Source organism: Sebastes fasciatus, chromosome 11 (genome assembly GCF_043250625.1).
Source record: "Sebastes fasciatus isolate fSebFas1 chromosome 11, fSebFas1.pri, whole genome shotgun sequence".
Lineage (NCBI taxonomy): Eukaryota > Metazoa > Chordata > Actinopteri > Perciformes > Sebastidae > Sebastes > Sebastes fasciatus.
This window is the reverse complement of record NC_133805.1, coordinates 3,829,281-3,839,732: the sequence shown is the minus strand read 5'-3', so window position 1 is coordinate 3,839,732 and position 10,452 is coordinate 3,829,281. Positions and strand designations below refer to the sequence as shown.

Here is a 10,452-nt window from a genome sequence, read left to right as displayed (position 1 = left end):
TCCTATTTTTATATTTCCTTCTATTTAAATTGTTCATATTTTACATGTCTGTCTACTTTTGTTTTGCTTTTTGCACTGTGTTGTATCTTGATTTTTGTTTTTTACTGCTGCTTCTTGTTTCTGCATCATTTCCCTTTGCTGCCGTACACTGTAAATTCCCCCACTGTGGGATTGATAAAGGAATATCTTATCTTATCTTATCTTATTTATCTCCAGCAGGAGGAGACGGTAAAGAAGAGAGCGAGTGAGAGAGACAGTCAGTGTGTTGTGTTAATTCTGTCGGTGGGATTTTGTGTAATGCGTTGATTTCACCCGTTCACCGCACACACAAATGCAGTTGTGAAAATAAACACACTTAAAAAACTACAAGTTGGGCTAGCAAACTACACCTAACTAGCTAACTAACCAGAAAGACATTGGGCACCCTTGCATTGTGTCTCATAAGCTGTTGCAGTATAATCAGGCGCCACCTGCTGCTGACCACCAGGTGGAGCTATTGAGCCTGAAACTGGTTAGCAACCGCCAAAAAACACCCAGAAGAAGAAGAAGGTCAGAGTTCACCCGGAAGTGACCCTCGTGTGTTTCAGCAGAGAGAAGATCACTGAACAGAACAGAAGAGAGAAAACAGCCTCGTTTCAGAGGAGACAGCTCACTGAACCAGTAAGTCAACATTAGACCTTACCCTCCTTCTGCTGTTGTTGTGATTGTTGTGATTGTTCTGATCTTTGATCAGCTGTTTTCATCAGTTAGCTTCATCTGTTGGTAGCTAGCTGATGTTAGCATAGCTCATCTCAGACTGGAGCAAAACATCAGTTCAACACTTATGTTTCATTAGTTTATTACTTTAATACGTTATGGTAAGTGTCCCTTAAAGTCTGCTTCATTACAAACCTGCGGGACTTTAACTGTTACCCGACAGCTAGATAGCAGCTACCTAGCAGCTAGCCAGCTGCTGGTTAGGAGCAGGTGGCATAATGTCAACAGGCCAGGGCTACTGGCTACTGGTGGGCTACTGGCTACTGTAATGAAACTCAACTCTGTATTAAAGCCCTCCTCCAGTGTATTTTGGCTTTTCTATAATATTTCATATTTATTTGAGTAATTTCCTGACTAAGTTGATTAGCCACAGGAGCTGAACATATTTATATTTTTAAACATAAATTAAAAACCCATCAATTTAGTCTGGCTTTTTATGTAGTGTTTTATAGTTTTATAATTTTATGGTTTTTATTGTTTCTACATATTTTATTTATCATCATCATTATAGTGTTTATTTTACTCTATTTTATTTAATCAATACTTTGTTGCTGATCGTTATTATCTCTTTTATTCTATTTTATTTTATTTTATTCCAATTTTATTATTTTAATATAGTCTGCTTATTTTGTGTAGTTTCTTAATTTTAGCTTCTAGCTAGTTAGGCTAACCAACTAACCAGATTTAATCTTAAACAATTTAACGTTACTGCCCATTAAATTAATGTTATTTAACCCAGAACCAGTCACCAGGTGAGCTAACATTACATCCAAACAATTACATTTCTCCTCTTTGAAGCTCACATACAGGACTCTCACCAGCACACTGAGGAACAGGTTCCCCCCAGGCCATCAGACTTTTAAATATATAATTCATATGACACCTTCTCACACAAAAATATATCTTATACTGTATATACTGTATATATTCTTAATGCATATGTCCTTAATATGCCCTTGTACAAAGTATTTCCTTTTATAATTGTAATATAACTTATTATTTTAATGTAATATAACTTTAATGTAATATAACTTATTATTTTAATGTAATATAACTTTAATGTAATATAACTTATTATTTTAATGGAGCTTCCCAGCAAAAAGCATTTCACACGTTTGTACCTGTATAACCGGCGTGACAATAAACATCTTGAATCTTGAATCACATGTGTCAGGATTAGGAAACATCCTGTAAGTAACTTATTCTACTCTTCTTTATTTTTACATAACTACTCAGTGTCCAGTTTGTTTGGTAACGTTACACCTAATGCTAAAGCTTTAATACTGTCTAATACAACAACCCTGCAGTAAATCCTATTATTATGAAGGTTATATAGTTTCTGTTGAAACTGTGTCAGTGTCAGTGGTGGAAAGTAAGTTCAGTACTATTTTCTTGTACTTAACTAGAGTATTCCCATATTCTGCTATTTTACACTTCACTACATTTATTAATAATCTAAAGTCAAGTATGTACATTCAATATAAACACGTTCAAAAATATTATAAAGTAAAAATACAATTTCTCGTGCGTTGATTTTGTAACTAAAATATTGAAATCGTTGCCAAACTAAACAGCTTGGAGAAAATCCACTTGGTGTGTTGTTTTAGTCGCGTTAAGGCCTCGTCTTTTAGAAAGAATTCAGAAAAAAAGACCGCTTTGATGGGCATATTCCTTCCCTTTTTTTCATACAGTTATTAATTAAGGAAATGGATAAGTTGTTGCAGTCCTAAAGGTTAAATAAAACTGGTCATGTTTTAAATTGAGTTTGGTCTGACGTTCTCTCCTTTCCTGAAAAGAATGGCACATATTTAGGGAAGTAGGTTTCCTTTTTGAATAAAGTGTCTAATGAAAGAGGGTGTCGATTGTGAAGGCCACTGAGACAAATAAGTGATTTTGAATTATATAAATAATCTTAATTTGACTCTCCCTTCTTACCTTCAGGTTGCCATGTCCTCCTACACCTGCATCAGCTGCCGAGTTGCTTTCGCAGATGGCGAGGTGCAGCGAGCGCACTACAAAACCGACTGGCACCGCTACAACCTGAAGCGCAAGGTGGCCGACATGCCACCGGTCACTGCTGAAAACTTCCAGGAGCGCGTCCTGGCACAGCGGGCTGCCGCCGAACAGCAGCTGAGCGACACAGCGGCCACTGAGGGCTGCGCCGTCTGCAGCAAGAAGTTCTCCAGCGTCAACGCCTACCAGAACCACCTGCAGTCCCACAAACACCAGCAGGCCGAGAAGCAGGCCCTGCTCGCCGCCCAGAGGAAAGTGGAGAAGATGAACGAGAAGAACCTGGAGAAAGGACTCGGCGACGAGAAGGTGGATCACGACGCTAAGAACGAGGCCCTGCAGCAGGCCCTGAAAGAGCAGCAGAGGCCGAGCCCGGCCCAGCAAGGGACGTCACAGGGAGCGACGAGGCAGAAGGCGGAGAAGCTGGAGAAACCTCCCAGGATGATGTGGCTGGAGGAGCAAGCCAAGAGGCGAGAGAAAGAAGAGGGAGCCACAGCTGTGGAAGGTAAGGAGCAGAAATAAAACCATCATAGACATCACTGAATATACTTTTTAAAAGCACAGTCTTGCTTGTTTTTATGTTATTTTTCATACAGTTCAGAGTGTACAAAGAGTCTCAGAGTGTCTAGATGCCTTTGTGAACAACAAAATCCGTGTTGAAATCAGCAGGACGAGAGCTAGTTAACATTAGTTAATGTATTGAATTGGTATCGAGAATCGTGGAATTTCACTGGTATTGTTATTGAATACTAAATTTCTGGTATCGTGACATCCCTAATTCCTTCACTTGGAGACTAATCAGAGTAAATAAACTTCCATCGGTTGTAAGATAACGATCCAGGATGTCAGGTGAATTTAATTAGAGTTCAAGATCTTTATGAGTTTTTTGTGTTTAAAAATTGACACTATGTTCCAATAACAAACTTCCAGAAGAGTGGGAGGACGTTGACGAGGAGGAAGATGACGATGAAATGGAGGAGGTGGAGGAGGAGGAGGATGAAGATGAAGAGGAGACGATGGACCAAGAGGAAGGGGACTCGGCGGCCGCGTCTGACCCCCAGCCCGCTGCTCTGCCCGGTTCCATCCCCGTCACCGACTGCCTGTTCTGCTCCCACCACTCCAAGTCACTCATGAAGAACGTCGCCCACATGACCAAAGCCCACAGCTTCTTCATCCCCGACGTGGAGTTCCTCGTCGACGTCAAGGGCCTCGTCCGCTACCTCGGTGAGTTTTGGTCTGTAAATGTGAGGAAACTCCAGGTGAACTTCAGGCAGATACTAGCTGCACAGTGTGAAGGGTCAGGACTCGGCGCTCCTGTTATGAGTGAACGGTGTTTTTCTTCCAACCCAATCTTATATTGTTCATTCGTTGTGTTACAGGAGAGAAAATTGGTGCCGGAAATGTGTGTTTATGGTGTAACGAGAAGGGCCGATCGTTCTACTCGGCAGAAGCAGTACAGCATCACATGACCGACAAAAGCCACTGTAAACTCTTCACAGACGGAGACGCTGCGCTGGAGTTTGCAGACTTCTACGACTTCAGGTAATAATAAAGTCATTTTTAACAAATTACTCTGTTTACATGTTTAATAATCTGGGATCTGTTTAACGGCTATGGATGAAATGGATTGCAGAGCCGTATCCAAAGGCTTTTATGCTGCATCTTTGTTTTTCTGACTCACACGTTTTGTTTTTTTGCCAACAGGAGCAGCTACCCAGACAGGAAGGAGGGGGAGGATGCTGTAATGGACGAAGAGGAGCTGCCTGATGACAAGAGCCTGGAGTACGACGACGAAATGCTGGAGCTGACTCTCCCTTCAGGTGACTTGAAATGAGTTTTTATAATTGGCAAAAGTCAACGGTGGAACATAATTGAAAGTACTGAATATAATAGGTCTTTAAAATGTATGAAATATGAAGCATATCACATTTTGTGGGTGAAATGGCAGATAATCGGGCGATTTACTGAAGTGAGGATTGTGAGGAGTTTCTGCTTTTCTCCGTCTCAAATCATTGTGAATAGAATATTTTGGGGTCAGACAAAAACAAGCGATGCAAAGACGTGAGAGATTGTGAGGGAATGATCTCTGCTATCTATTTATGTTGAATGTGTTCACATTGTAACAGAATGCTCGTCCTTCTTGTGTGTTTCTTCAGGTGCGAAGATCGGCCACCGCTCCCTCATGAGGTACTACAAACAGCGGTTCGGAACTCAGAGAGCGGTGGCGCTGACCCACAACAGGAACGCTGTTGGCAGAGTCCTCCGGCAGTACAAAGCTCTGGGCTGGGGAGAAGTGGCAGGTAAGATTCAACCAGGACCACTAAACAATAGAATAGATTTATATTTAAGAGTTTAAAGAGAGTCTGACAATGTCTCCCAAACATTCAAACCCAATTAGTTTTTTCTCGTTTATTAAGCTTTGTCAACATTCAACTTGCATTCTACTCAGTTGTGCAGCACTTAGCATGCATGTTATACCACCACCACAAGCGGAAATATTATTACCAAGCCATGGATGAACTTTCATGGTCCCATCAAATGTTGAAGTGGCCCAAGGAAGGAAAAAAAGTCTGGTAAAAGCAGGTCTAAAAATACTTAATTAATCTTAAGAGGAGATTAAAATCTTTCAGGTAAAGGTGACAGTGCTATTAGAATCAACTTTATCGGCCAAATATGTTGACTTATACAAGGAGTTTGACTGCTGTTGTGTGACTTTAGTGAATCTGAACTAACCCTTTAAAAGTGTCACAATAACACAAACAAACTAACCTATCGAGGCGGCGGTAGATCAGCAACTCTCATGTTCTGTGAGGTCAAATTACTGTTTTTTCAATGGAGTCTGGTGGCTTTGAAGAGAGTATAGATAACGGCTTCAGTTCCCCGTCATAAAGGGCTGTCTGACGGCAAAGCAGTGAACATATTCTAAATATATAATACCCTCAAACTGATATAGACTTTTTAGGTGTCTAAACACACGCCACGGCAGTACATTGCTTTGCTCCGGTCTGTTTCTCCATCTACTGTAGGTAATACACTGACTCTGGATGAGTACCTCACACAATCTCAACTTCAAAACTCCCAAACTATCCCTTTTAAATTCAATACTTTTGGTGCACAGCTGAGTTTCCTCAGTTGATCTGATTCCGACCCTGCAGTGTTGCCTTATCCCTCTTCTGATTGATTGTGTTTACTCTCCAGAGTTTTGGGGAAAGAAGAGTCTCTTATCGCTTCCTTTGGAAGTCTGACTCTCGTAGCGGTTGTCAGCTTTTTGCCCGGGGAGCTCAATTTTTCAGTTGTGTTATTTCCTTTTAGCGTTTTGAGGACGTGAATGTGAACGTTTATTTGAGTTCTGTATTGTGGCGATGGCATGTTTTTGGCAGTTTGGTTTTTTATTGATAATGCTATTTCCTTTTTGTTTATCAGTTCCACCAGCTTCATCTTTCAACCTTTTTTTATTTATTTATTTATTTCCTGTGTGGCCCCAGTAGGTAGAGCGAGGCACTATCACTGCCAGGGTGAGCGGGTTCCTTCCCGTGCTTCACATCTGATTAGTTTATTATTTATTTATGATTTTATTTATGTCTGGCAGCTGAAAGTAGAGCTATGTTCAGGCACAACGTGTGCTTTACAGTGCAGAGAGAAAAGGGAAAGGAGAGGACGAGAAATAATTACATTTAGAAAGTTAAATAAAATTCATATATTCCTGATAATACACACAGACACAACAAACTCCTACAGAGAGACGGTGAACAACATACGGCTCAGAAGAAATACATCAAAACGTTTGATAGGATGAAGGGAATTCCTTATTGAGGAAGCCGTGTCCCTGTAACACTTGGTCCTGGATCCAGGGACAGACAGGAGCCTTTGTTCAGAGGATCTCCTCGGGCCTTTCTCAAACCGGACCCTCCCCATTCCCACTCCATGACGGAGTGAACTCCGTTTGTCGTCACACTCACAGCTGATGAAGCACCCGTCTTTAAGGTGTAGGGTATAAATACAGCGGCAAGCTTTGGGACGAACTTCCCTCTTTCCGACGGAAACTGTCGTAACGTTTGGTAGCCATGGTTTCGTATCAACTGTTATACACAGCACTAATAATAACTACCAGTGTGGGCAGTGAGGTGGCAGACTCATTACATTCACTCCACATAACATTTATTGCCAAGTAGGTCTTCACACAAGAAATTTGCTTTGGTGTTTTACTGCATTAACAAGAAAAATGAATGCAGAATAAAAACCAAAATACAATAAAATAGTAAAAAATGGGCCTATTACTTAAAAACAATATGTACGAGCTTGCAGGAATGTGCAAATATATATTCTAGCTCAGGGGTCAGCAACCTGCGGCTCTTCAGCTCCTCTCCAGTGGCTCCCTGGGGATTTTTAAAAATGGAAATGAATAACTTTTTTGCTTACATTTTCATTTTTATTTCTCATTGTTGTAGGTCTATGGTACGACGGTACGACGGAGTATTAGGGCCACATTGAGGGGAAAAAAAAAATCTGAGATTTCGAGAACAAGGTCATAATATTATAAAGTACTAATTTTACGTGTTATTTTCTTTTTTCTCGTAAAGTTACGACTTTATTCTCGTAAAGTTACGACTTTATTCTAGTAAAGTTATGACTTTATTCTCGTAATATTACGACTTTATTCTTGTAAAGTTATGACTTTATTCTCGCAATATTAGGACTTTTTTTCTCGTAAAGTTATGACTTTATTCTGTAAATCTCAGATGTTTTTTCCCTCAATGTGGCCCTAATGCTCCGTAGTACATTGTCTCTTTGGCCCTCACTGCATTAGACTGATATACTATATACTTATACTATAAACTGTGTTACCTTCATCACAATGATCACATGTTTTGTGGCTTAAATGTCTCTTTTGATAGTAAAGGTTGCTGACCCCTAGGTTGTTCTAGGGGATGTTCAGAGTATTAAGAATAAAAAAACATTTCATTTTTATATGAAAATAAAAATAAAACCTTCAAAAGATCGTAAGTTGTGTTAATGCGTTGAAGAAATTAGTGGGGTTAAAATGAAATTTGCGTCAATGCGTTATTATGGCGTTAACTTTGACAGCCCTAGTTGTTATATGAACTGTTATTGTTGAGAGGAGATCTGAAGGTCTGGGTTTCTCCACGTCACAGACTGCAGAATTGATCTGAGTTTGGAGACATTGCAGAGCTGATTTATATTTGATTTTGTAATATCTGATTTAGTTATTTGTGAAACTTCGATCCTGAATCCTGCAGGACTTGACAAAAGAAATCAATACTCTTGTCTGATATCTTGATAGTTGTAAGAATAGATCAAAATCCTCAGATAGTATTAAGACATCAAGTCAAGGTTGTAGTGAGAGAAGTCGTTGGTTATGTTTTGGATGATACTGGTGTACTACAGCCAAACTACAGTCTCCAAAATGAGTCATTATTAATTAACACCCCTCTGATACAGTAATGTAAAAGTGTATTTTCCGTCCTGCCGCTGTGCCCAGTCCACGGTTAGTAGCGTAGAAAGTGCCCGCCCTTGTGTTCCCCCATAATATCTGTAAGAAAACTGACACACTGTGTGAACATGCATGTTGTCCCTCCCCGTCTCTCTCTCTCTCTCAGGCAATGGTTCCTTCTATCAGAAACCGAAAGACATGCAGTACGTACAGATGATGAAGTCAAAGTGGATGCTGAAGATGGGCATGAACCACAACTCCACCAGGCAGAAGCACTTCAGAGCCCAAGTGATGTTCTAGACTGTCTGGAGGGAACCCCGACGTGGTGCAAAACGTGGCGTGGACTGCTGCATTTTAAAACTGAAGATCTTTGCTATTTTCCAGCCGACAAGACTTTCAGTACAGAATCGAGTACAGCTGCAAAGATGTTGGTTCGTGGCACGGTGGCAAGAAGAAATATCAAACATGTGGATCACGTATCATATCACATCTGTAACGCTGTATTGTGTTTGAAGGAAATGCAGACATGTTGATATGTTTGATAACTGCAACAAAAACTGGTTACACTTTATAATAACCATCATTTATAAATGGTAAATTGATAGTTAATTAAACTTAGTTAATAGTTATTTTACTTTTAACAATTATTAGTAATGCTATACTTTGTTATTTTATCTATAGTTTGTGTAATACGAAATCATTTTATAAATTATATTTTGTATCATAGCTGATTGGAGATGATAATTACATTCTGATTACAATAGTTAATTTATCAACAGTTTATTGTTGCACACATAACATTTTATATACTATATTAAGTATTAATTAATGATTACCAGATGATTTGTAAACCCTTTAAAAAATAATATGTAAAACGTCTATAAACATTACATAGAAAGATAGACCAGAAACCAATTATTAACTATTTAACAAGGTGTTAGAATCATCAGTTGTAACTTTACTTAACAAACTTAAAGTGTTACAAATATCTGGTCAATCTATCTGTCATTTTTACAGATGTTTTTATTTTATTTATATATATATATATATATTAAATATATATATATATATATATATATATATTTTAATATATAGTATGCAACAATAAACTTAAAATAACAAATCATAGCATTTCTAATAATTGGTAAACATTAATTATCATTCAATTGTTTATTAACAGTAAAATAACTCTTAACTAAGTTTAATTAACTATTAATTTACCATTTATAAATGATGGTTATTATTAAAGTGTTACCCAAAAACCTTGATGGGGAGAAATCTTTACTAACTTCTTAGTATTCTTGTATAAAGAGCAAATTAAATTTTTTTCCTGGTGGGAAACCAGATTTCCATCTCAGTCATCTCTGTTACGGTGCGTCTCTGTGGAAAGTAGGTCCACTGAAAATCTGCTTGAAAATGACTTGTGATGTGAATCCAGGTGGAAGCGCTCTCGTCTCATCTTCACTGCAAAAGCAAAACATTTCTAAAAAATAATAATGTTGGTTTTACTATTCTGGACTCTATTCAGTTAGATAACAACTAATGAACCAATTCCATCTTTATGATTCATGTGCTCGTAATACATCCAACCAAATAAATGTGTTTTATATTTATTGGCAGTCTTCCTTAAATAATAACTATTCTTTTAACTCTTCATTTTCAGGTGGTAAAACGTCATTCAGTGCTAAAACTCTCCGACTAAAATCAACACGTCTTGCTCTTTGTTTATTGTTAAAACTGTCAAGATACAAGCTCGTTAACGTGAGTAGAAGAGCACAGCCACACCAGCTGTCCTGTGAACCTGGAATGCTCTTTTCTCTGTGATGAAAGGCTTCACCTGAAGAAACCCACGTCTTCATGTTCTAGCTGTACTGTTTCAGCCTCAGCTGTGTATATCGGTATGGTCTATTATGCTTATATATTTAGTATATACTGTATATAGTTAGATATTTCAGGTCATTAAGAAACAGCGTCTCCGTTACATAGTTTGTCCACCGTGATGTCGGCTTTATTTTTCAACTGTAAAATGTCTCGCTTAGTAGGTTGGCTTACATATCTTGGTCACAATAACCAATACAGTGAGGACGGAGGAGGAGGAGGAAGATGAGGAAGAGGAGGAGGAGGAGAGAGAGGAGGAAGCGGGGGAGAGGAGGAGGAGGAGAGGAAGAGGAGTAGGAGAGAGAGGAGGAGAGCGAGGAAGAGGAAGAGGAGAGAGGAGGGGGCGGAGCAGCAGG

The 10,452-nt window shown here is 39.0% G+C and overlaps 1 protein-coding gene across 2 annotated transcripts; it reads left to right on the top strand.

The window, feature by feature from the left end:
* Positions 1 to 502: 502 nt before the first annotated feature.
* znf622 (zinc finger protein 622) lies at positions 503 to 9,835 on the top strand. 2 transcript variants are annotated; one of them, XM_074650008.1, is made up of 7 exons: positions 503 to 660; positions 2,698 to 3,271; positions 3,697 to 3,990; positions 4,146 to 4,308; positions 4,471 to 4,586; positions 4,923 to 5,066; positions 8,385 to 9,835. In XM_074650008.1, exons 2-7 carry the CDS (start codon positions 2,704 to 2,706, stop codon positions 8,516 to 8,518), a joined length of 1,419 nt encoding a protein of 472 aa, XP_074506109.1. In that variant the 5' UTR covers positions 503 to 660; positions 2,698 to 2,703; the 3' UTR covers positions 8,519 to 9,835. The 2 variants fall into 2 exon arrangements, with proteins under 2 accessions (XP_074506109.1, XP_074506110.1); XM_074650009.1 differs by having other exon boundaries at positions 584 to 709.
* The last annotated feature ends 617 nt before the right edge of the window (positions 9,836 to 10,452 follow it).

Excerpts from the sequence above, each read along its gene's own strand:
- znf622 (XM_074650008.1), top strand. The coding sequence starts at position 2,704 with ATGTCCTCCTACACCTGCATCAGCTGCCGAGTTGCTTTCGCAGATGGC. Across the intron at positions 3,991-4,145 it reads GGGCCTCGTCCGCTACCTCG|GAGAGAAAATTGGTGCCGGA; the intron begins GTGAGTTTTGGT and ends GTTGTGTTACAG. Across the intron at positions 4,309-4,470 it reads GCAGACTTCTACGACTTCAG|GAGCAGCTACCCAGACAGGA; the intron begins GTAATAATAAAG and ends TTTTGCCAACAG.